The 25,489-nt window shown below is 47.2% G+C and overlaps 1 protein-coding gene across 5 annotated transcripts in view; it reads right to left on the bottom strand.

The window, feature by feature from the left end:
- Positions 1 to 25,489, bottom strand: part of FRMPD3 (FERM and PDZ domain containing 3) — a 79,245-nt gene that overhangs the window by 42,607 nt on the left and 11,149 nt on the right. Inside the window, exons 2-5 of one of the 5 annotated variants that reach the window (XM_053201513.1) lie at positions 18,170 to 18,324; positions 14,969 to 15,071; positions 11,231 to 11,276; positions 615 to 719 (exon numbers count right to left, since the gene is read on the bottom strand). In XM_053201513.1, coding sequence (XP_053057488.1) covers positions 615 to 719; positions 11,231 to 11,276; positions 14,969 to 15,071; positions 18,170 to 18,317 — 402 coding nt within the window. In that variant the 5' untranslated portion in view covers positions 18,318 to 18,324. Of the gene's footprint in view, positions 1 to 614; positions 720 to 11,230; positions 11,277 to 14,968; positions 15,072 to 18,169; positions 24,396 to 25,489 lie in introns of those variants that run through there. The other 4 variants (XM_053201514.1, XM_053201518.1, XM_053201515.1 and 1 more) reach the window with 4 other exon arrangements.

The following is a 25,489-nucleotide window of genomic DNA, read 5'->3' as shown; positions in this document are numbered from 1 at the left end:
CGACTTCAGCTCAGGGCATGATCTTGTGTCGGCCAGGGGCTGTCAGCCCAGAGCCCGCATCAGATCTCTGTCCCTCCCACTCTGCCCTTCCCTGCTTGCATGCTTTCTCTCTCAAAAATAAATAAATCTTAAAAAAAAAAAAAAGCTTCGTGACAATGAGAGTCTGTATCATTTCCCGTAGGCTGCTTCACTAGTCAAGACGTGCCGTGGCAGGATTACTTTAATGCGAAGACAGCTCAATTACACCAGCCACTCTTGCTCCAGATCTTCAGAAAACCACCACCTCTTTCCTGCTTCTATAAAATAGCCCGAAGATGTTTGTGGAGCACTTGTTCTGAGTGGATGCTATCGTGCCAGGGACAGCAATTTCTCTAAGCACCACGAGGGGCCTGAGTGAAGTGATACAGGTTCCTTCGCCCCACAGTGCCCAGGGCTCTTCTGGATGCCGCGTTCTCCTATCTTACAACCAGCCTGGAGCCCTGTGGTCCTCCCTCTCCCCTCCAGCCCTTTCGTAATGCTGCCCACTCTCAAGCACCTGCTCCAAAGCCAGACCTCCGTGGTCAGGCTGATTCTAGCCAAGGGCCAAGGACAGGGAGCGGAAAAGCTGCACTTACTGCATCTGTTTCTCCAACTGCCACCTGCTCAGAAAATCGGACCTTCACAGGATTCGATCTCAGCCTGGCCTTCTTCGCAGCGCTGATGAAGGCAGATTTGGGGGACTGGAAAAAGAACAGAGGGCTGATGAGTTCTCTATCCCTGGGAAAAACCTGACCTTTGCCACACTGGAGTTAAGATGTCTCAGTACGGGCATGCTTTGCCTTACTGATCAATAAGTCAATAAATACGTATTGATTCCCTACTAGGTGCAAGGCGATGTGCTAAGTGCTTCCTTCTATGATTGGTGTGTTCTGAAAAAGCTGGGCATGAATTGAATTTGGGTAGATTGAATCCCATTATTAACACTCTGGGCCTAGTGGAGTTTGCCAAAATCCTTTAGCAATAACATCCACTGAATTATTATATGTTTGGTTTGCTTAACGTGAGATATACCTAAATGGTGGTTTTTATTACATCTGCATACAAGCATCTTGAAGGATTTACAGAAATGACCTTATTCATCTCCCAGATATGCCCTGCCCCTAGGAAGGAGATTATAGAAAATGATTCAAGGAAATTCAAGGAAAGTCTAGATGAGGGGAACCCTCATGTCTTCGGGAGCCTTTAATCATTCATGTGACAAGTTTAGGGAGGACCGACTATGTGCCAGGCACTGTTCCAGGTGATGAGGGGTTCAGCAGTGAACAACACAAAGCTCCCTGGCCTCAAAGGCCATATAAGTAGGAACAGACTGACAATAAACAAATAAATATCTTTTAGGTAGCAAATAAGGACTGTGAGGAAAAATCAAGCAGGGTGAGGGACTATACAAGAGACTGTATGAGTGATGGTAGGAGTGATGGGGGTGTTATTTTAGTCAGGATGTGCAGGGAAGACCTCGCACAGGAGGTGATGTTGAAGCAGAGACCCGAAGCAAATGAGGGAGAGCCAGCCATGAGAATATGTGGAGAAAAAGAGCCAGCCATAAGGATATGTGGAGAAAAAGCCTCCTGGGCAGAAAGAATATTACAGGCTCAGAGGTGGGATTGGGGTGCATGAGGAACAGCAAGGGAGCCCAGTGTGGCTGGAGCAGAATGATCGGGGTGGAGGTGGAGGGGTATGCTCAGAGAGGCAGTTGAGCATTGGGTCAATGTAGGGCCTGGTCAGCCATGGCGAGAACTTTGGATTTCACTCCACTGGAGGGTTACACCCAAAGTAGTGAGACTAGTTCAGAGTGTCCTGTAATAATACAGCTAAAATGGGATGGAGGCTAGGGCTAGGGTAGTAATAATGGAGCTTATGAAAAGTGAGTCAATTTTGGATAGATTCTGAAGATAGAACCAAGACGATATGTTGACGGATTGGATGTGGGAGGTGAGAAAAAAGAAAGGAATCAACTAGAAGAATGGAGTTGCCACTTACTAAGATGAGGAAGACCACGGTGGGAATCAGGTTTGGGGCTCCTTCAAACCACCTCCCCTACCAGCTCGGTCATGGAGCCTGTGCATCCCACAATCAAGAATCCCTTTGAATTAAGGCCCTGAAGGGCCCTGCCAGCTGGTAAGGCAATACATGAAGCTATTTTCTGCCATTTACACTGCATTTGAATTTCATTTACCAGAGCAGCCACAGGAGGGCCGGACCCTAAGATAAAGACACACCAGAAACAAATGTCCTCATCAGGTCTTGGGCCCTGGTCTCAGCTGTGTTCTCGTCCTGAGCCAGCAATCTCATCCCCCACAGAGGGCAGTTTGCAGAAAGCCACCTGTTCAACCCAAGTCCAGTAGGACCTCAGGCAGTGGGTCTTGGTCCTGGCTGTGTGGCAGAAATAGTGGAATGGCTTTAAAAACCCCTAATGCCCGGGCCCCACCCTAGACCAATGACATCAAATTCCTGGGGATGAGGTCCAGGTATTGGTAACTTTTTTTTTTAATTTCCAATGATTTCAAAATGCAGCTAAGGTTGCACAAACCACTGAGCTAAAGGAACCTTAGGCTTCCCGTCCTGAGGCACAGAGATAGTTTGTTGGCAGCAGATGATGTAGCACAACAAAATCCAGGGCTGGAGATCGTTGCAGAGGGTGATTACAGTATTGATTGTTCATGGGAGTCAAGAAATGCCTTTGTGTGTTGCATAGCTTAGTGCTTAAATCCTGGGCAGGGGCTGCAGGCTGCAGCAGGAGCAAAAGAGAAGGGGCAAGAAAGAAAGATCTGTGGCTATGTTCAGGGAGACTCCACAGCAGTCCAAATTTCCACCTGAGGTGCCACAGACGGGAGGCAGGTGAAATTTTTGTTTCTACCCGACAGTCACGTCCTCCTTTCTCTATAATCATCTGTGATGGCATGCCTTTGTGCAGTGTGGAACGAGGCATCTCCAGAGGCCCGAATGGGCCATGTGATCCACCCTTCATTTTCACACATGAAGCGGAGTCCTGGGAAGAGGATATGGTTTACTGCAAGTACCAAAATAATTTGGTAGTAGAGCTGAAACTAGAACCCAGGTTTCCTGAGTCTTGGGTTGGCGATTATTCCTCACAGCCAGCTGAAGCTGGGTATCCTTTCCTTTTTTTTAATGAATATAATTTATTGTCAAATTGGGTTACATACAACACCCAGCCCAACAAGTGCCTTCCTCAATGCCATTCACCCATTTTCCCCTCTCCTCCACCCCCACCATACACCCTCAGTTTGTTCTCTGTATTTAAGAGTCTCTTGTGGTTTGCCTACCTCCCTCTCTGTAACTATTTTTTCCCTTTCCCTTCCCCCATGGTCTTCTGTTATGTTTGTCAAGATCCACATACGAGTGAAAACATATGATAGCTGTCCTTCTCTGACTTATTTCACTCAGCATACCTTCCAGTTCCATCCACATTGCTGCAAATGGCATGATTTCATTCTTTCTCGTTGCCAAGTAGTATTCCACTGTATATATAAACCACAATTTGTTTAACCATTCATCAGCTGATGGACATTTAGGCTCTTTCCATAATTTGGCTATTGTTGAAAGTGCTGCTCTAAACATTGGGGTACACGTGCTCCTATGCATCAGCACTCCTGTATCCCTGGGGTAAACTCCTAGTAGTGCAATTGCTGGGTCATAGGGTAGTTCTATTTTTAGTTTTTTGAGGAACCTCCACACTGTTTTCCAGAGCTACTGCAGGATCTTTCATCCAGTGGCTCTGGTTTGACCTTTGAGCATATGAAGAACCGCAACTGGTACCCTTCTGTGTCTTCACCTATGGTGAGGGAATGACTCCTTGAGGTCCTTACCAAAAGTCCCAGATTGGATCCTGTCCTACAGATACCACTATAAACAAAGGACTTATATATTTATAGGAGCAAAATCATGAAGGAGGAAGTGGAATGGCCCATTATTTTCAGGGATTATAATCATTTCCGGTGTCCGTGGTAGAGCTATTTTCAGCTTGTTCGTGCCTCATTCCTTATTGACCCTTGTCCTGTCAGTCTCTAAGAATCCATCCTATTCTCAGTCTTCAGCCTTGATCACTGATGGTGACTCACTCATTGCCAGCTGGGCTCTGCTACACGTCACGGAGTCATAGCTAGCCTTATGCTTCAACACAGGTGATGTCTGCCTTGCAGTGTGATACACCTTGCAGGTGCTCTCAAAGGTCTCCCTGCTCCAAAGCATCTTCGAAGCTCAGCTACGGGGACTGAGGCTCTTAATGCTAGGGTCACTCCTTTGAATTTAAATATTAAGAGTTAGGGGGGTGCCTAGGTGGCTCAGTTGGTTGGGCGTCCAACTCTTGATTTCGGCCCAGGTCATGATCTCATGGTTTGTGAGTATGAGCCCCACATTGGGCTCTGTGCTGACAGTGTGGAGCCTACTTGGGATTCTCTCTCCCTCTCTGTCCCTCCCCTGCTGGCTCTCTCCCTCTCTCTCAAAATAAATAAATAAAAACTTAAGAAAATATTGAGAATTGGGAAGGCCCTGATCAAAATGCCAATGTGGTACCAGGGAGGAGTAATGAACATAATTCAGGGGTCAGCAGACTACAGCCTGCATGGGCCAAATCCTGCCCACCACCTGTTTTTGTAAATAAAACTTTATTGGAATACAGCTGTGATCTTCACTTATGTATTACTGTCTGTGGTTGCTTTTGCAACTATCATGTATGGTCTACAAAGTTACAATATTTACTATACAGCCCTTTACAGAAAGTTTGCTGACTCCTGCGCTAACTCATTAGCATGCACTCACCCACTGTTTCTAAAACTTTCCTGATGATAAGAATCACTGGGGAGTGCTTGCTAAACCACAGATTTCTAGGCCCACACCAGACTTAAAAAGTCGGAATCTCTAGGAACATAAGGCACAGAATTTATATTGTTGAAAATGTCCTAACCCATTAAGCATAGATTAATTGAGTACCTTAAAGCTGGGACATCTGAGCTCTTCACTGATCCCATTTTTCCTTCAAGCAGTTGGAAGTCTCATTTTGCAACAGGCACCCTTGCTGGTTAAAATGAATTTTGGCTTGAAACATGGGACTGGAATTACTAAGCACCTCCGGGGCCACTGTGAAGCCCCTCGAAGCAAATATGGAGCCAGCAGCTCGGTGGAATAAGCAATAGAGGAGAGAGTCTGCCTCTCCCCCAGGACTTCATTCAGCAGCTGGTGACACTTTGACTATGTTTTAATTTGGTGGCTCTATTAATACAGATTTCAGGGTTGTGTTCAAAGTCAGGTATATGGCCCAACATCTTGGTGTACGATAGGGCCCTACTTTGATTTTGAGAGGTTCCCGAAGGTCTGACAGCCTCCCGATTCTCCTTTCTGCTGGCTCATTGGCTCCTTTCACCTGAGCCCACTTAGAAGCACTTCCCATAGCACTGTGGGAGTCTGGGACAATGGAGGGCCATACTGGTTTCACTTGACTACTGATAAGGGACCCAGGGTCTTCCTTCCTGCACTTGGTGCCTGGAGGTGAACATGGCCTTTCTCTGGCTTCCAAAGCCCCCTGCAAGCCACACATGACCCTTATTCCCCATCGATGGCCTTGTCAGGTGGTTCTGCCCCCAGTTCCCTGGGCACATTGTGCTGTTTCCCACTTTTGCCTGCCCTTTAGCATCCCCCCTGCTTAGCTAAATGCCATCTCTAAAGCCCAGCTCAAATTCTGTCTTGGTCTTGAATTCTTCCCCGATTCCTCCAGTCCCCTCCCTGGATTTCCTATAGTACTCCTTGGTAATCCATACTGCCAGCGTTCACCTCCTCAGCCAGGTTGTAAAAGAAGAGATGGCATTTTATATTACTATGTCTACTCCTAGCACCAAGCATAGAGTAGGCACAGAATAAGAGCTAGTAGTTGACTGCTAAGGTTCATAATGAATTAGTTCATCAATTTTAGCAAATATGGTTTGAGGACCTACCATCTGCTAAGCATTATACCTCAAGAAGCTCTGTGGAAAACCAGTTCTTCTGCAGTAGGTGCCCATTATTTTGGCCTTTTTTTCTGGGCATGTGGCCCCAAGAAACGGGATCCTGGCTTGTTGGGTACAGGGAAGTCTTCAGTACCATAACACTAGAGTTTCATTTGAAGGGACTGTCTACTTTCTTTATCTAGGTCACAACAAAGTACTTTTAAAATATTTATTGAGGACACACCATGTGCCAAGGTCTAAGGGTACCAAAATTAATACATATTTAGTCAATCATGGGGATAGTTGGTCACTTGAAGATTAAGGAACACCCTTAAATACATATAGGCTTAATAAGTGGCTATCTAATGCAGTATGGTTTGAGGGGCCCTGGGAATGGACTGCTGTGACCACTCCCCTCAAATACCCCCATGGTCTGCCATCATAAAAGTCACTTCATTAAAAGAAAAATGTCATCTGAAAGAGTTCATATTACATCAGTAGTTCTTGATATGTACCTTGGCTACATAAGAATCATTTCAGAAGCCTTTTCAAAAGACAAAAACCTGGGTCCCATCCCCAAAGCTTCTAATTCAATTGGTAAGAGCTACAAGCTGAGCATCAATAGTTTTAAAAGCCTCTCAGGTGGTTCTAATGTATAGCCAGGGTCAAGAACCACCCTTATCAGCCAAGGAATGTACAAGTTGGAAGAGCCTTAGAGGTATAAAGATTCCTGGGCCACATGCTGGACCTACTGGGAAACCGTCTCCTAGAAGAAGTGGGAATCAAGCTTGAACAAGATGAGAGTTTGGTAAGAGGCGGCAGTCTCCATGCAACCATAAGACGTTGAGTACTGTGGACTCAGTACTATGTTCTGTGATGCAGGGCTACCACGCTGAACATATGCTGGGAGTTGTCAATAAACTTTCATTATAACTTGAGAGAAAAGATTCTCTTTCTCAGTCCATTTTTGTGACTCATGGTAGTTACGTTTTATAAACTCACCTCGAACACTGAACTAATGAATACTGAACAGTTGCTCCTTAGGGGAAATATGCATGTGTGTGTGTGTGTGTGTGTGTGTGTGTGTGTGTGTGTGTGTGTACCTCACATAGATTATGATTTATAATTCTAAAAACAACTCATCCTGGTAGCTTCTATTTTCTTTATTTCACTAGGAGAAAATGAGGTTCTGAAGTGTTAAGTGACTTGCCTGAGGCCGCCCCACTAACAGGTGCCAGAGTTAGGATTCAAATCCCATCCAACTGTTCTACAGACTGAGCTTCTTGCACTACACTGCACTGCTCCCTGCCATCTCTATATTCTGGATACCTCTGTGTGACAGCTGAAACAAGATGGCAGTGCGTTGCCTTATTTGACCTCAACTGGAAATGTGTACATTGGGAGACTCAAATGTTTTCATGTTCTTCACACGTCTGCAAATGACCAGGAAAGCACCGTGGGTATTGATTCTAGGGTTACAAATACATTAGAAGGAGTAGGTGAATTTGCAGATACAGAATCTGCAAATAATGAGGGTTGATTGTACACATACGTAAGGCTGACCTTCAGTTGGGATACACTGGTATGGCCATACCTGTTGTAAAATATTCAGGGTTTCTTTCACACTGATTGGTAAGTAGCCACTGCCCTAAGCTTCCTGGGTGCCACCTGACCTCTCCCCTGGGACCTCTTTACAAATGGTCAACTGAACAGTTAATGCCTGGCACAGTAGGAGGTCTCCAAGACTCTGGCTGGCTTACATTCTGATCGAATGGCTCCTACTGTACAGGTTAATTGTTTTGACTATCACCCCTGTGTGTACGTGCTCATGTCTCTGCTCCAAGGGTTTAGAAAGCACGAGGCCAATACTAGAGTGTAAGCTCTATGAGGGTAGGAACCACGTTTCTCCCATGTACTGCTATGTTCCCAGTTTAGAAGAGCACCTGGAACAGTAGACATTCAATAAATGCTTGCTGAATGGATGAACAAATGAGACTCTTATTGAGGTTAGTAAGGCAAAGGTGTTTGGAAAGGTCTCAAGCAAGGTCTTAAAGGAAACAGACATGTACTAGAAGAGGTGTGGACTAGTACGAGGACAGAAGCCTGCAGGGTAGTAAGAACTAAGATATGTACCAGGAGGAGAAGGAAAGCAGCCTGGTCATAGCAAAGAGGCCATGGGATAGGACAGTGGGGACATGAGATCTAGAGGGCAAAGGGGTGTTAGGAGCACTGGGATGAGAGATGGAACAGAGGTGGAGGGAGTGTTAGGCTCTTCATTCGGCACCAAAGGTTGGACACTTGAGTTTAGTTTAGGCTGCTGTGATGGCTGGAAGCTGGGTTTCCCTTATTCCTTCTTTGGCAGGTTCCGGGTGCTGGGGGATATGGCAGTGAACAAAACACAGTCCCTATCCTTGAGGAGCCGACATTCTAACAAGATATATATCTCATACATATATATACATACACACACACACATATATATATATATCATAGCCGACATTCTAACAAGATATATATCTCATACATATATATACATACACACACACACACACACACACACACACACACACACACATATATATATATGATATTTAATGGGAATGTAAAATGGTACAGCCACTCCAGAAAATAGTTTGGCAGCTTACTAACAAACATACACTTAATGTATCAACCCAGCAGTCACACTTTTGGGCATCTATCCCAGAGAAATAAAAACTTATGCTCACAAAAAAACCTGTACACGGATGTTTATAGCAGCTTTATTAGTATTAGCTGCAAACTGGAAATAGCCCAGATGTCCTTCATTGGATGGAGGACTAAACAATCTGTGGGACATCCACACCATGGACTACTACTCAGCAATAAAAAGGAACACACTACTGACACTGGCAACAATTTGGATGAATCTCAAGGGCATTGTGCTGAGTTAAAAAAGCCAATCCCAATGATTACATACTATATTATCCCACTTATATAACATTTTTAATTTTCATTTTATTTTAGAGAGGAGAGTGTGAGTGGGGGAGAGGGGCAGAGGGGCAGAGGGGCAGAGAGAGAGAGAGAGAGAGAGAGAGAGAGGGAGAGACAGAGACAGAGAGAGAGAGAGAAAGAGGATCTTAAGCAGGCTCCACACCCAGTGCAGAGCCCGACGCGAGACTTGATCTTATGACTGTGAGATCATGACCTTAGTTGAAATCAAGAGCCAGACGCTAAACCGACTGAGCCACCCAGGCACCCCTATATAGTATTTTTGAAATGATATAATTACAGACATGGAGAACAGATTAGTGGTTGACGGGGATTGGGGTTGGTGGGGGGGGGGTGAGTTTGGCTGTAAAAGGGCAATGTGAGGGGTCTTTTTAGTGATAGGAATGTCCAGTATCTTGACTGTGCTGGTGGATACATGAACCAACAGACAGACTGACACTGAACCATACACACACATTGTATTGGTGTCAATGTCCCGGTTTTGATATGGTACTTTAGTTATGTAAGATGCAACCCTTGGGAGAAATAGGGTCAAAGGTACACAGGGATGTCTGTACTGGCTTCATGACTTCCTGTGAATCTATAATTATTCCCAAATAAAGAGTTAAAAAATATAATATTTTAGTACTGATGAAAAAAATTATGCAGTATCAGCAGATAGTCACAGGTCAATGCTACCTTAAAAAGGGTAGTCAAGGAAGGCTTCTATAAGGAGATGGCATTTGAGGAGATCAGACTAACAAAGTAACCCACAATGAGTCCCTAACCAGAGAGATAAAACACAACAAGCATAGTTTTTGGGGAGAACTGGTAGCCATTTCATGACAGGAGACTGGGGAGTGGGGAATGACTGCCCACTGCCCACTAGGCAATTGTACCTGTGCAGTAAGGTAGGGAGGAAGGGTTCTACCAGTTACATCCACTGAGGGGTGGAACATGTCTGCCCAGAGATACAGGAGAATTGCAATTGAGAAAGGCAATTGAGAAAGGCCTATTTGCCAGGGAGCATATATGGGGCAGGGGAGAGAGAAAGAGAATATGAACGTGCATGCATAAATGTGTGTGTGTGAAGTTCACACTGACACAGAAGATGGCTGGGGGCCATGGGGAGAGGCAGTTAGAGCCAGAGCTTGATTTGAACTCTGTCCCCAACACATGAGCCCATGCTCTGCACCTGCGCACCATCTCTGTCTTTGCACAGAAACGTTGTCTCTGGAAACTCTTTCCCTCTGTCTCTTCCGGGGGAATCCTGCCCCAATCTCTAGAGGTCCATATCAGATGCAGCTTCCTCTGTGAAGGCTCTCCTGATTTCATGCCCCCCACCCCAACAGGTGTGACCTCTCCTGTGGCCATTGGGGTGGGATATCAGTGCTGGAGGGCAGGGGAGTGTTGGGGGACTGAGAAGGGACAACTAGGCCTGGAGGTGGAAGAAAGGTTCTGAGTTTTGCATATAAGAGTTTTACACCCGGGTCTGTGCATTTAAGTTAAGATTACTATAAGAATGTAACCTAGGAATGGACACTGGGCCTTCTACATCCAACTCTTGAGGAGAGGGGCTTGGGATTTTTACTTTTAATAAGCACTCCTGTGACTATTATGATCAGTCGAGTTTGGAACACACTATTCTAGTCTAAACCCCTCAATCTGTAGATGGGGAAACAGGTTCAGAAAAGGAAACTGACCCACCCAAGGTCACACAGCCAGTTAGTGACTGTGCCAGGACAAAGATGAACCTGTTTGTCCAACTGTACTTTCTACCAACTTCATATTTAATTCCCCACATTCAGTGCTGAGTCTCATACATTGTAGGCCGTTTAGTAAATACGGGGATGGATGGATGGATGGATGGATGGGTGGGTGGGTAGGTGGATGGATGAATGGATGAAGCTAGCTAGCTAGCACCCACCATCGGCAAGGACTTCATGGGGGTTGGACACTGGACAGGTAAATTTTGATGGGACACAGCCAAAAAAGAGGGAGAAAATCTGTCTGGGACAGGGGGGCAGTGAGCGGCCTAAGTGAGGTAAAGCACAAGGCACAGGGCAGAACATAGCACTGTGTGACCTTTCAGAATTCAAGCCTTGAATGTGAAAGTAGATAAGATGTTCAGAAGGTATGCTTTCAGGTCACTCCTAAATCTCCGGCTCACAACATGTTGATTCTGGGATGTCCCTCCACCCGCCCTCGCATCACTGTCACTTTCCAATATGGGATTCTCTCATCTTGATCAGGAGGAAGGGCAGATGGCAAAGAGGCTCACTCACCTGATGAGTGTGCAGAACTGTAAGAACGATGAATTCCTTAGCGCTCCTACAGAGAGAAGAAGGAACAGGAGAGCAGTGTATCATGCACCAGGTATTCATCTGGCACAAGAAGCAACACCAGAATTTTCCCCTGGGCTGCATTCAGGGATATGGATTAGGCCAGAGGGCGCTCTGAGTATCTGCCTGGCTGCCTTGCCTCCCATCATTTGTGGTGGCCGGCGTAAAGCATCCATATAGGCTCACGCAGGCATCTGTAGATGGTATTACCATTATCTCTGGGGCTTTCATTTTTCAGGCCTTCTTTTTATATTCCTTCTCATATTCTCTCTGTAGAAATCCCCAAACCTTAGGAGCAATTTTAGCTGTAGAAGAGAAAATTCTCAAGGAAAACTAAAGGCCTGAATTATGGCACTCAAAGGGCACAGTCTGAGTCCCGGGAACCATGTACCATGATTATTGGCATTTTGGTATTTAAGCAAGAGGAGAAATTCAAAGGAAAACCCCAAAGGAGGTCATTTGGCTATCATGACTCATACTCAGCAGATTTGTTTTAATTGAAGGACCAAAAACTAAGAGCTAGGGAGCAACAGATGGAACCAAGACTCTCCAGATAGCAAATATTCAAAAGGGTGAAGAATTTGAAACTCTTCCTTATGCCAATGATCAGACAGGCCATGAGGTATGAACATTCTCTCCCGGGAATACATAATCCTTCAAAATAGCTGGAAGAAATGGAAAGAGTTTGCCTTGAAGGAATGTCCCCTCTCCTTGCTGGGCTTTTTCATGTTTCTGGGGAAAAAAGGTATTCAAGAAGCAGAGTCAAGACCACTTGGTTCTAGGTATTCAAGAAAGGCCAAGCCCCCCTCCCCATGCACGGACTTGGAACTTGGAGAGGCAGAGTCCAGGGATGAATCAACTCCAGGGTCTGAGGAGCTCCGGGGAGAAGGAAGGAGTTGTGTTCCAGAAAACACCACAGAAAAATTGGTCTCTTGACCAGGGTAGGGCAGAGTGTAAGTCGGATTATGTGATGAGTCTGCCCCAGCCCCTGCCACATTTCCCCATTTCATGGGGGAACAAAGCCAAAGTCCTTACAGTGGCTACAACTCTACCCCTCTTTACCCCACTTCCTATAGTGGCTTCTCCCCTGTCCCCCAAACACACCAGATACACTCCTGCCTCAGGGCCTTTGCACTGGCTCTTTTCTCTCTGACACCCTCACTCCTTAAAATCTTTCTTCAGTTTTTACCTTCTCACTGGCAAGGCTATTTAATTTTTAATTCTTTTAAATGTTTATTTATTTTTGAGAAAGAGAGAGAGAGAGAGAGAGAGAGAGAGAGAGCGCACGTGGGGGAGGGGTAGAGAGAGAGGGAGACACAGAATCTGAAGCAGGCTCCAGGCTCTGAGCTGACAGCAGACAGCCCGACAGGGTGCTTGAACCCACAAACTGTGAGATCATGACCTGAGTGGAAGTTGGACGCTTAACCAACTGGGCCACCCAGGTGCCCCCTGGCCAGGCATCAGCATCCCTGTGCCCAGCACTCCCGGATCCTGTTTGCCCTGATCCACTTTCTACTTTTCAATAACCTTCATCAATTTCCAGCATACTGTACAATTACATATTTATCATGTTTATTGTTAAGGTATATCTCCTTCCACTAGCGTGTAAACTCCAATGGGATTTTTATCTTATTCATTGCTGTGTATTCAGTGCCTGGAACAGTGCCTGGCGCAGAGCAGACACTTGTTAACAAATATTCATTGAAGGAATGAAATAATAAAAATCTGCTAGCCCCCAAGGTCATCAAATAAATGAGCTCTGTCTTGATCCCGAAGGAGCTCTAGACTCCTTCACAAAATGGGGCTGCATGTTCTAGGGTGCAAAGATATTCATTGGAAGCAAAGTAAGGACTTCTGGAGGGCCAGGTTGAAAGAACCCCAACATGCCCTCATGGGGTTGAAAGGACTTACTCAATTTTGGTGTGGTGGTGGAGGGTGAAGGGTGGAATGGGGCGGGGGGGATGCAATGGACAACTGAACTTGGAGAAGAGACAAACTAAATGTCATTAGAGACCAGATGTATTCCAAGATATGAGCTGGAGGGGAGCCTGTCAAGGAAGGCCTGCTCTGGACTTCAGGAGGGGGTATTCCAAGTGCCTCCAGAGCTTGTGAGAGGGTGCTGTCCCATATACAAGTGCTAGGTCCGCCTTTGAAGGGGAGGGAGGGGCGCTGGTGAACAAGAAAGATGAGTGGGATGAAAAACATTCTAAACCAGGAGGGCTTGAAGGAGATGGAGGCAGACATAGAGTAGACTACACAAGGCACAGAGAGAGGTGGGGGGAGGCACATGGTTCCATTTGGGAGGAGACAGCCAAGGTCACCAAAAATGAAGACAACCCATGCAATTTAGAGCCTTTATCCTTTAAGGTATCCTTTAGAGCACCTCTATCCTTTTATTCCTTATCAATACATCTATGCAAGGGGGCATGTGGGTGGTGTGTATGTGTGCATGTGGTGGGAGTATGAGGTAGGGGAGTGTGTACAGTGTGTGTATGTGTGTGTGTGTTATGTGGTATGCATGGTTTCTGTGTGGGATGTGTGTGTGGTATGTGGTATGCACCGTGTGTGTGTTGTATGTAGTGTGCATGGTTTGTGTGTGTGGTACATGGTGTGCCTGGTGTGTGTGTGTGTGTGTGTGTGTGATGTGGTAGGCATGGCTTGTGTGTGTGGTATGTGTTATGTATGGTGTGTCTGTGGTATGTGGTATGCACAGCATGTGTGTCGTATGTAGTGTGCATGGTTTGTGTGTGTGGTATGTGGTATATAATGTGCATGGTATGTGTGCGGTATGTAGAGTCCATGGTTTGTGTAGGGTGTGTGTGTGATATGTGGTGTGCATGGTGGTGTAGGGTGTGTGTGTATGGTATGTGTTATGCATGGTGTGTGTGCATGGTATGTGGTGTGCATGGTGTGTGTGGCATGTGGTATGCATGGTTTGTGTAGGGTATGTGTATATGGTATGTAGTGTTCATGGTTTGTGTGTGTGTATGTGTGTGTGTGTGTGTGTGTGTGTGTGCATGTGTGGTGTGGTATGCATGGTATGCATGTATGGTACGTGTAGGGGTGAGGAAGGGGAAACGCCAACATGATTACCTCCATGTACAGATGGTTGTGGTCCCCCTGGTACTCTTTTCTCTCTCTCACTTGCCCCCATCTGTGGAAGGCACTAACAGGTCACACACACAGTGAGCAAAATACACAATGCCAGGTTCCCTTCCCAAATCCATCGGCCAGAGATTCAGATTTTCTTTTCCTTTGGGGAGGGCATGGAGAAGTGAGAAACAATGTCTTGCTCACACTGGGCTTATCTCAGAATGTTCTTTTAATGGGTTGTTTGGTTCTCATTGCTCAACTGGTCTGTCCCACTGCACAGTAAATCAAACACCAAGGGGTTTGGGTGAGGGCTGTGGTAAGGTGGAGGGAGGTGAGGTGAGCTCTTGCAGGAAGCTATTCTTTGTTCACATCGCTGGAGAAGGCTACGCCAGAGAGTGTGAGGGACCCTGAAGCCCTGGAAGGGCTGGCCCCTGAAGTCCTGGGTAGCCAGGAGCCCTGGCTAGGGCTTCTCTGCCTGAAGGGCTTCCCTCTCAGGGCCAGAGGACTGTGGGAGCCCATATTCCACCGGTGGGACAGGGGAGGGGTCAGTGCTCAGCTACCTGCCAAGGCCCAAGAGGCCCCTGTTACCTGATGAGTTCTATGAACCTCTCCCTGGGGGCTTCACTCACGTCCTCCTCATTAATAGCCACAATCTGGTCACCAGCCAGGAGCTTGTCCTCAGAGGGGCCTCCTGCAGAGGAGAGGAGAGAGGCATGAGGGCTTGGAGCCACTGCTGGGAAAGCGCAGGTCTGGGTGGGAGTTGCCAGTGCCTGAGGGAGCTGAAGCGAGTCCTGAAGTATGTAGGAAACAGTATGTGATGCATGGGCTGGTGGTAGAATTATTGTTCATGCCACTGCTGCCTGTGCCAGACACAGGGCAGAAGACTGAAGAACAAGTATAGCGTGGACCTCCTGTGGCTGGGAGTGGTGTGCTACCAGAAGGTCCCAAGCCCAGGCCTGGCCCTCAGACAAGGTTAATAAATGTGCTTTCTTGGCCTGGTTCTAAAGAGGGACACGGATTTCCCTTTCACCAGGAGGGATCAGCTGAGGCCTGAGGAATGACGTCCAGGCTACCGACGCTGGTATAGATGAAGGGAGGTGTGAGAAGGAATCTTCTTACCTGAGCAACATTCATACTCACTGGTCTGGAATGATTTAGGCATTCACCTGCCTGAAGACAGGGGGATGGACTAAAAGACCCCCAAAGGGTTTATTTTCCTTCATCTCTGAGAGATGCTGCTCTTTAGTAAATAAGGGAACAAGCACAGACCCTAAATCACAGGTAGTCAGAAATTTGCTTTCTCTCCTTCCCATCTCTACTGCCGAGGTTAAGAAGGCAGACTTGTCTGAGGGCCCTACCTCCTTGGTTGGAGTAAAGGGTGGGGGTAGAGAGGTGCCACAGGGTGCATTGCCTCTGGTGTTTAGCCAAGATCAAGGAGAAAAGCTTTTCAGAGATTCAGCTGGAATGAGAAGTCAGGCCCAGCCCCACTCAAACCCAAAAGAAATATTTACTGATGTGTCCCACTCTCAAACCAGCCTTGACTCTTGTTTGTGTCTGCTGCAAAGGGCAGGATCCCAACTGTTCCCTCTCTCTACAAAGAAGTGTGCTGTGCAAATTCCAGAAGCATGAACATACAAAACAACTCTGTCACTTGAGCATGGCCCAATGGCTCAGGAGCATGGGGCCTGTGTGCTGAGGGTGGCTATGTGGCTCGACGAGCAAACTCACCACTCCAGCTGCACTGGCCCTCAACCCACTAGGCCAAGTCTCCTGATGGCACAGTGGCTTCAAGAGCAGGGAACGGGGTGGTGCAGCCAGCCCAATCTGAACTCCAATTCCAAATCTGCAATTCACTGGCTGTGTGACCTTGCGCGAGACATTTAATCTCTGTGAGTCTCTCTTTCCTCATTTGTAAAATGGGAAAATAACAGTGACTACACATCACAAGAACAGTTGGGAGGATGAAGGAGATGATGAATGTACAGCGCTTAAAAAACAGTTGATCGATGTTGGTAAGAATTCGATAAATGGGAGTTATTATCCTCCAAAGGGGCGATCCCTTCAACTCATTTCATTCCTTCTACCTACTTCTGACAAAATGCCAGTCTTTTCGTAGAGGCCACTTATTCCTCCCTCCCTCCCTTCCTTCCTTTTAATGGAAGAGGTCCTCATGGAACTCAACTCTACTGCTCTTATGGATGGTTTGTTGGCTTGCTGAATAGCGATTGTTTCTCTATAGGATGCTCCTTGTCTTGTATCTTATCATCTCAAGTACAGAACCAAAAAGTCCTCTGTGTGTGAGAGCCACCGGAGCCAGAAACAGCTCTCTAAATCAGCCCACATCTTTAGAGAACTGTGCCTGCCAACCCCATGACTTTCTGTGGCTCCTGCCTGTGGCTTTCCTTCTCTCCACTCCTCCAACTCTGCCTCTTCATTTTCATACGGCTTGAAGCCGACTGCCTTTTCTAGGCTTAGGGGCTTCCTTCGGCCCTGTAAATCCTGTCTCCTTTGAAGTTAAAAGCAGGGGCTCCTGGTGGTCTGTTACTCAGTTTTTTTTTTTTTTTTTCTGATTCCTCCTACCCAGGACAGATTTGATTTCTGATCAGAGACTCAAAAGCCTTTCCACCAAACTGCATGACTGACTTGGGAGCCTTAGGTCAGCCACGAACTCCTGTACTGAATTGTTTATTTTTTATTTTTTTCTCTATGCCCTCTAGTTGAAAAGGGAGCTTACAAAAATCTTTTTCTTTTCCTTTGAGGATTGAAAAATTCATCAAATTTCTGCTAGACCAGTTTGTACTCCGGCTGCTCCTCTTGACTGAGCGAGAAACTGTTGTAAACATCTAAAGCCTCAGGCCCAGCAAGCCAGGAATAAAGCTTTTTTCTGTCTGTCTTTTCTGTCAATGCCTAGCAGATGTGGAACAAAACAGTGCTTGGGCCATTTCCCATCTCATTCATGATGGCAGGATTCCACAGTTCAGGTGGGGCTTTCCCGTGTTCTGCCCCATATGGTCCCATTCAAGCCCTGCTTCTCCCGTGTGGCATCAGACAGGCCCAGGGTCAAGTCCTGACTCTGCTGTTTCCTCCGCGAGTGCCCCTGGACAGGTCATTTCCTTTCCTCTATGCCTCAGTTTCCTCATTTGCAAAATGGGAATGACTACTTACCTTGCAGGCTTGGCTGTGAGGATTAAGCAAGATGATGAAGGCACAAAATGGGTTCTTAATCAATGGTGGCTGCTGTTACTGCCACTGTGGTATTTGGAGATTTCGCTCTCCTCTCCCCTCCTCTCCCACCTATGGCCTGTATCCTGATTCCAGTCTTCAAGGGCTGACCTTTTTCATGACTGTGTAGCAGTCTCCACAGCCTGATGGCTAGATTCTTGGGGACATGAACTGTGTCCTATACTTTCCCTATAGTCTTGCTGTGCTTAGAGTAGGCAATTTATAAATACTTGTTGAATTCACTTGAATAGGTATTTCTCATCCAAAGGCAGTCTGGCTCTTTTACGAAGGTTCTATGCAAAGGGAGGCTTTATTAAGAATGAGGTCCTACCCTACTAAACCATAAACTGTGGCCTCTGTCTAGGCCCCAGACAGCCTCCATGGCTTGCGTCAATCATTCTCAAAGCCCAGCTCCCTCACACGGTTATTAGTTGGCAAGCCTTTGCCCACTCTTTGTGAATTCCTGGGGAATACAACAGTGAGCTGGGGAGCTCTGTTCTTTGGGAAGATGAGTGGGTGCTGGGGGATAGGATCCAGGGCCAGGGGGACACTCTGAAGAACACCTACCTGGCCTCACAGACCGCACCACCACAGGCCGCTCACTGCCAGCCACGAAGCCAAAGCCATATATAGGGTCTCGGTGAATGGTCACTTGTCGCAGTGTCTCTGCTGGCAGCTGCTCACATTCCATATCATTTGCGCTCTCTTCCTGCATCACATGACTGAGGGAAGGGGAAGATGGGAGCAAAACAAGATGCAAAGGCGACTAAGCCTCAGAGCCAGCTGGGAGGGACACTGGTTAGGGTGCTGGCCATGGCACCTGAGAGTTCACACATTTAGCTTCCTGCGTCCTCTGGAACCAGCAGAGGCAATGGCGGCCTCATATCTCAGGCTGAAGAAAGATACGTCTAGAAAGGAAAAGCCACTGTCTACAGGGCCAGAGCCCACAGAAAAAAGCTGTTGCCAAGAACTTGACATTAGATTCAGCCCTTTCCTCCAACGTATGGGGACTCTCTAGAAGGAGCGTAAATGCAAATATGTTATTATGAAAGTTAACTAGCATTGCCCACTAAGTTGGCTAGTAACTCCCTAAGGGAAACCAAAACCTTGAGGAAGGGACCACCAAACAGGCAAGTAAGTGGGGAAGGGAGGCAAAGTCATTTCAGAATACACCTTCATGAAGTCCTTGTGCAATTATAAACTTTAATATCCCTTAGACCATATATAAGAATAAACTATTTAGATGGCATACACAAACAAATGAGCTAATGCTGAGGACCATCACTGTACACAATTGTACGTAATGCCAACTTATTTCAGTTAATGGGACAACTGGAAAATGGCTCCTATGGGCAAGCAGGGGAGCTGTGTATTGTGGCTGCCAGAGGACCTGAACCCCAATGAGCCGGGAGAAGAAAAATCGCCGCCCCAATACCTGTGAGAGACTGCAGATGGCTCTCCCGATGCCCACAAATGAAGTCGTTGAAGTTTAGGAAAATTTCACAAGGACTTCAGGAAGGTTCTACAGCAAGGGCCAGGGTGAGGTGGACTGCAAGCAAAGATGGTTCTGAGCACAGTCTTCGAGTGAAGAGCCCTGAGGGGTGAGGGCATGGGGACCATGGAGCTTGTGAGAGGGCACTAGGTGCCAGGTGCAGGGAAGGAGGTAAAAAGGGGAAGGATGGCCAACACGCAGGGCAGGTGGAGGTGGAATAGAAGACAACAGAGTCAAGAGACTCAAAACCTTACCTCCCTGCCTAGGCACCGCTCAGCCCCCAGGCTTTCTGGTCTAACAAATGGGATTGAGTTCACTAGTCCCACTGTGTGTATGCTCAAAAATTCAGATTCCCGGCAGGGCCCTTCTGAACAAGACACAGAAGGGCAAGAGACAATTAATCAAACTAGTATAAGGTTTGTAAAAGAAGTGGGAGGTTCTGACACCATGAGGGGGATTGTTGGCAGGCTAGGAATACCAAATTCCTCAGTTGCAAATGGTTTCAAGTGAGTTGGTTGTTTATCAGGACACAAATTCAATAATGAGACTTGAGGACTATTTATCAGGGGGTGGGAGATTTTGAGTAATTGCACAAAAGGAAAATTCACAGACTTGGGACCTTTGTCTCTCTCATAGAAGAACTCAGGAAGGAAGACAGACCATGGCTTACTTAAGTCCAGTCACATCAACACTGGCTGCACCCAAGCTGGCTTGGGGTGTGTCTGTCGGGGTACCCCTTATGGAGGCAGAAGGGGCTGGTCAGGATGAGGTCAGGCCCCCTGAAGGTAAATTCAGAAACTGGCTCCTTCCCTCTCCTGCTGGTAAGACAAGTGGTCATTTTTCAATGGAAAGTCATTCAGAAGCTGGAACATGGCTGGCCGGTATCCTAGATAGGCATCCCTGAAGGACAGGGCCTTGATGAGGGTGGCCTCAGGCTGGTACCTCTCTCATTTCTGCCCCTGGTGGCAGGCAGGAGCTCGGCCTTGAAGGGAGCCAGAGAACATCTTTCTGTGGCTACCATCTTGCCTCACCCCCGGGGCTGCTTCCGAAATGAGCCCTTTGCTTCCTGTCTCCAATCTCGTTGGCACTGAATGAGCTTCTTCTTAGGGGTGACACCAGCTCATTTCTGACATGAACAACAGCTAGGGCAGGCCAGAGGATGAGAGCCTATGGGGCTGTGCAGCCTGTGGGGTGGGGAGCAGGGACACTTGCCAGAAAGATCCAGGCACAAGTGGAAGTGCTCGGTACACTGTCCTGAGCTCAGGGCCCCCTGGCTACTGCAGCCTCAGTTTTGCTACCTTTTTCTTTTTCTGAATCTGGGCATACTTTAGTCTCCCATTGGGCCAGAGGCACAGCCAATAATGATGCAGATAAACACTCCTGGAACCAGAGGAACCAATAAGCTAAGAGCCTTTTGTGACACAAGTGTTTTTGCTTTATTGTTTTGACTCATGTGAATCCATCAACAAGTATTTATTGAGTGCCTACTCAGAGCTTCGAGGGACACAGGAGTTACAGGTCTCTTCTGCCCTCAAAGAGCTTCCAATCTAGCGTGGGGAGGAAAGAGAGATGAACTCTGAACAATTAGAGTGGTAACTGAGAATACCATAGAAAGTCCATAATTAAGGTCTAACTTGTGTGTTCAGAGAAGGGGGTAGAGAAGCCACAGAGAGCCCCATGGAGGAGGCAGGAAGTGTGCTGGATGGCCAGGAAAGGGCAGTGATGGGAAGGGAGACAAGATGCTGAGCTCTGTCCACAGGCGCCTCCATGTTTCCCCAAGGAACCCAACGGCTTCTCCTACAGCCGCAGAAGTGTCTCTGGGTATGTCTAAAACACATTCGTCCCCGGCCTGTCCCTAACTGAGCTGAGCTAACTGTCCCTAACTAGATCCTCCCCTGAATCTGCAAGCAGCCCTTTCCTCACCTGCGCCTTCCCAAGTGTCTCTGGTCAGGGAAGACACACCTCCGTTAACAGCCCAGAAGGCCATTTTACAATGCAAATGGAAGTTGTCCCTTCCCTCCTGGGGTTTGCATCTTTCAGTGACTAGAGCTCAGTCTCTCTGAAATTTGCTAAGTGCCTGGAGACTTGGGAGTGACAATGCAGGCAACCAGTGACAGAAGAGGGGAGCTCAGCTGTCCACGGAGCACGTGACTTCCCTCCTGGGGGGAAAAAGGCAATTTACCTTTGAAAGATGTTTGGGTTTTGGTCCCTCGAACAGGGCAACCCTGGGCAAAATGATGAAGCAGCCAGAGCTTGTGGCCCTCCCCCGCCCCAGCTTTGTTTCTGGGACCTGCTATGTTCTGTTGTTTGCCCCTGCACATGCAATGCCTTTATTCTGATCCCTTTGTGCCCAAGGCCTCTAAACGTGTCCCTGCACCCACTCCAGTGACCTGGGTAAAAGCCTCGCCTTTCTCTTCTGCCTAACAATAACGACACTTTATAGTCAAGTGGTTCTTTTCATTTTTACACCCATTACCTCATCTGAGAAAAGGTGCTTTCACATCCATTATCTCCTCCCAGTCTCTAACTATCCTGCCAAATAGGCTTGGTGACTGCTCCTCCTCCTTCCCAGCCTCCAGGCTAAGTGACCCATGGAGGCTAAGCACATTAGCAGCCCAGCTGGAACCAAATCTCTCGGAGGGGGCCCACAATCCTGGCACCCCCACCCACAGCCACTCAGGGTTCTGGACCCTCTCCCTGTTCAGTCTTCACCACAGGGCTGGCCCAAGCCCGTGGCCAGCAGCACCCCATGTCCTGGTTGAGTCTGGAAGGCCTGCCCACGTCCTAATTAACATGTCTCTGATCCTGTTCACTCAGCGTTGCTGGGAGAATGAAATGAGATAATGGCTACAGAAGCACTTTGGAAGGTTAAACGCATCATGCAGATGTAGAGGTGGTGATATTACTGGTAGCCTCTTTCGGGGTGGCCGGAGGAGCAAGGGGAAGGGAGCTGCAGATAAACTTCACCAGCTTCACACCAAACCCAGGCCCTTCCCCCAGCAACTTCTTGCCGGCAAGAGGCCACCCCACGATGGACTCTGTCCCCTCATTTCCCAGGCAGCTCTTTTCCTGGTCCAACTATCAGCTGACTTGGCTCTCTGTGGACGCCCTGACACCAGTTCCTCTGTGGGCTAAACAGATCCCTCCTGCCATCCAGAGAGAGACTGGTAGCTGGAGTTCCTACTGTCAACTGTTGCTAGGCAGGACGTGGCTAAAGGACAAGAGAACTGAGAAGATGGATTGATTCTGAGCTAATGCTCTTTCCCTGACACTTCTGGGCAGGAAGATAGAAATGTAACAGCTAGATTCCCAGGCATCAGCTTTTAGTTCTCCATCCCTCCTTGCCTTTAGCTCCCTTTTCTTTATGTTTGGTTGGCTCCTTGGGGAGTCTTGTCCCTCCCCTCACAACTGGCAGGATTTGGAGCCTTGTGGGGCCAATTAGCTGTCTGATTCCAATCACAGGAGCCTGACTCTCCCAGACGCTCCAGAGATCCAGCATGGCAGCTGGGCCCCCAGGAGATGCCATCTATTCCTGGTGTTGGGGATGGGAGCCCCATCCCTGGGGCTCTGAAGCAGCTGTTCTGGGAGTCCTCTTGTAAGGAGCTTGGACACAAACTCTTCTTATAAAGGAGCCCTTGCTTTGGCTAGCTGCTTCTTACTCCAGCAATGCTGCTCAAATTCGAATGTGCATACGAATCACCTAGGGGCATTGCTAGAATGATTCTGATGCAGTAGGTCTGGAGTAGGGTCTGAGATTCTAGCAAATTCCAGGGTGGTGCCCATGCTGTCGGTCCGCAGACCACACTTGGAGAAACAGGGATCTTAAAGATCACTATTCTCAGACAATGGGAAGGCCACAATCAGGAGGGAGGACTGAGGTGCTTTTATTCCATTGGGTTATGTCATTGAAGGCCCCAGTTAGAATACAAATGCTTTCTTGGAAAAAGGACACATAAAGTCATGCCAACAAAGGACTCACTGGCTGAATCCAATTTATCCCAGAAGAAAATAGGGAAGGCTCTAAATGGATATGAAGTAAGACAAGTAAGGTTGCATTAGGGAAAAGGAGAGAAAGATCTGGATAGATTAGGCACTACTTAGCCCTACTGAAGAGTTTGGTCAGCAGAAGGACAGCCTGAGTACGCGAGACATCTGGGACTAAGGCGAGGAACACGAAGAAAGAGCGGACAGTGCAGAAAACAACAGCCGCCATTTACTGAGGACTCACTATGCACCAGGCACTGTCCAACAACCTCTAAGGAGGCAGTATTACTGCCACTTTACAGACAAGGAAACTGAGATTTAGGAGGAGAGATTAAGCAACTTGTTCCAGGACATATACCTGTACACACTGTGGTGGGACCATAATGTTAACCCACGTCTGTGGGACTCCAGGGCTAATCTTCCTACATCGTTTTTCTTTTCTTTTTTTTAAGTTTATTTATTTATTTTGAGAGAGAGAGAGAGCATGCACATGCATGTGGGTAAGGGTCAGAGAGACAGGGAGAGAGAGAATCCCAAACAGGGATGTGGGATTTGACACGGGGGCTCAAACCCATGAAACTTGAGTTCATGACCTGAGCCGAAATCAACAGTCTGACGCTCAACCTACTGACCCACCCAGGTGCCCCTCCTACACCATTTCTGCCAAGAACCTGTGGACTGAGCAGATGCCCAGCAGGCAACGAGGAGACGGGGTGGGAGGCTTCAGCAGACTGCTTCTATGCAAGTGAATGGAGATGCGTCCCTGTGTTGTCTTGTCAAAGCAGCCTCCCTTGAGTCACCTCATCAGAGGGGACACATTGTGAGACCCAGTCCTCAGAACTGACTTCCCATACACCTCTGAGTCCACCCTCCCCTAAGGGAGACTCAGCTCATAAGGCCCCATGTGCCTGTTAATTTCAGTCATCACCAGAAAGATGTCCACTCACCTCTGGTAACCCCTCAGAACCCAGACTCTCCTCCCCACAGTGGTCTATTTGTACACTAATGCCACTCTTGTCCCTTCCAACCCTTCCATTTTGCCCTCTGGAGCACAGCAAATTCTCCGATGTTGACAATTTCTTCTCTGAAAGTACCCTTCACCTCCTCTCCCAACGAAGGTCTGATTTATTCCTTGAGGACATCACTTGCCCACCAGCCCTCTCAAATGGAAGTTGGTTTTTTTTTTCATGCTCAAAACTCAAGACCTTCAAGACCTGCACGTGGGGTAGGTGTTCTCCGTGCTTGCCAATGCCACCTTCGAGCCACTACTCCTCTTTCCTTTTGCAAAAAATCCTGCTCCTTTGAGGAACACGCCTGCCACCCACCCCTACCACCCTTTCTGTCCCGCCATTGCTATCTACAACTTCCTGAGTAGTCCCCCCACATTCACTGAGGACTTTGGTTCCTGGTCACATGTGATCTTCCCATCTACTCCAATTCTTATTTTATTGTGGTAAGATATACATAACATGAAATTGACCATTTTAATCATTTTTAAGCATACAGTTCAGTGGCATCAATTTTATCACATTGTTGTGCAACTATCCCCACCATCTATCTCCAGAACTTTCTCATCATGCCAGAGTGAAACTCTGGACCCAGTAAACACCAACTTCCCATTCCCCTCTCCCCATCAGAACCTAGCAACTACCATTTTACTTTCCATATCTATGGATTTGCCTATTCTAGGAAGCCATGTAAGTGGACTCCTACAACATTTGGCCCTTTCTAATGGGCTTATCTCACCTAGCATAATGTCTTCAAAGTTCATCTGTATGAGAGCATGGGTTGGAATTCTCTTCTTTTTAAAGTTTAAATAATACTCCATGTGTATGTGTGTGGTACATCTTATTTATATGTCAATGGACAGTTGGGTTGTTTCCACCTTTTGGCTATTATGAATAAAGCTTCCAGTGAGCATGAGTGCATAGTTATCTGTTTGAGTCCTTGCCTTCCTGTCTTTTGGGTATATACCTACAAGTGGAATTGCTGGGTCATATAGTAATTCTATGTTGAATTTTTTTAAAGGAATTGCTCTATCATTTTATACAGTGACTGCACCATTTTACATTCTTTTTTAAAAGATTTTTTAATGTTTATTTTTGAAGACACACACACACACACACACACAGACAGAGAGAGAGAGAGAGAGAGAGAGAGAGAGAGAGAGAGAGAGAGAGACAGAGAGCAGGGGAGGAGAGAATCCCAAGCAGGCTCCAAGCTGCCAGTGCACAGCCCAATGTGGGGCTTGAACTCACAAACCATGAAGTCATGACCTGAGCCAAGATCAAGAGTCAGATGCCTGAGCCACCCAGGTGCTTTGCACCATTTTACATTCTTAACCACAATGCAAAATCTGATTTCCCCACATCCCTGTCAACGCTTGTTACTATTTTCTGTTTTTCTTTTTT

This window comes from Acinonyx jubatus, chromosome X, assembly GCF_027475565.1.
Source record: "Acinonyx jubatus isolate Ajub_Pintada_27869175 chromosome X, VMU_Ajub_asm_v1.0, whole genome shotgun sequence".
Taxonomy (NCBI): Eukaryota; Metazoa; Chordata; class Mammalia; order Carnivora; family Felidae; genus Acinonyx; species Acinonyx jubatus.
This window is presented reverse-complemented; position numbering and strand designations above follow the sequence as displayed.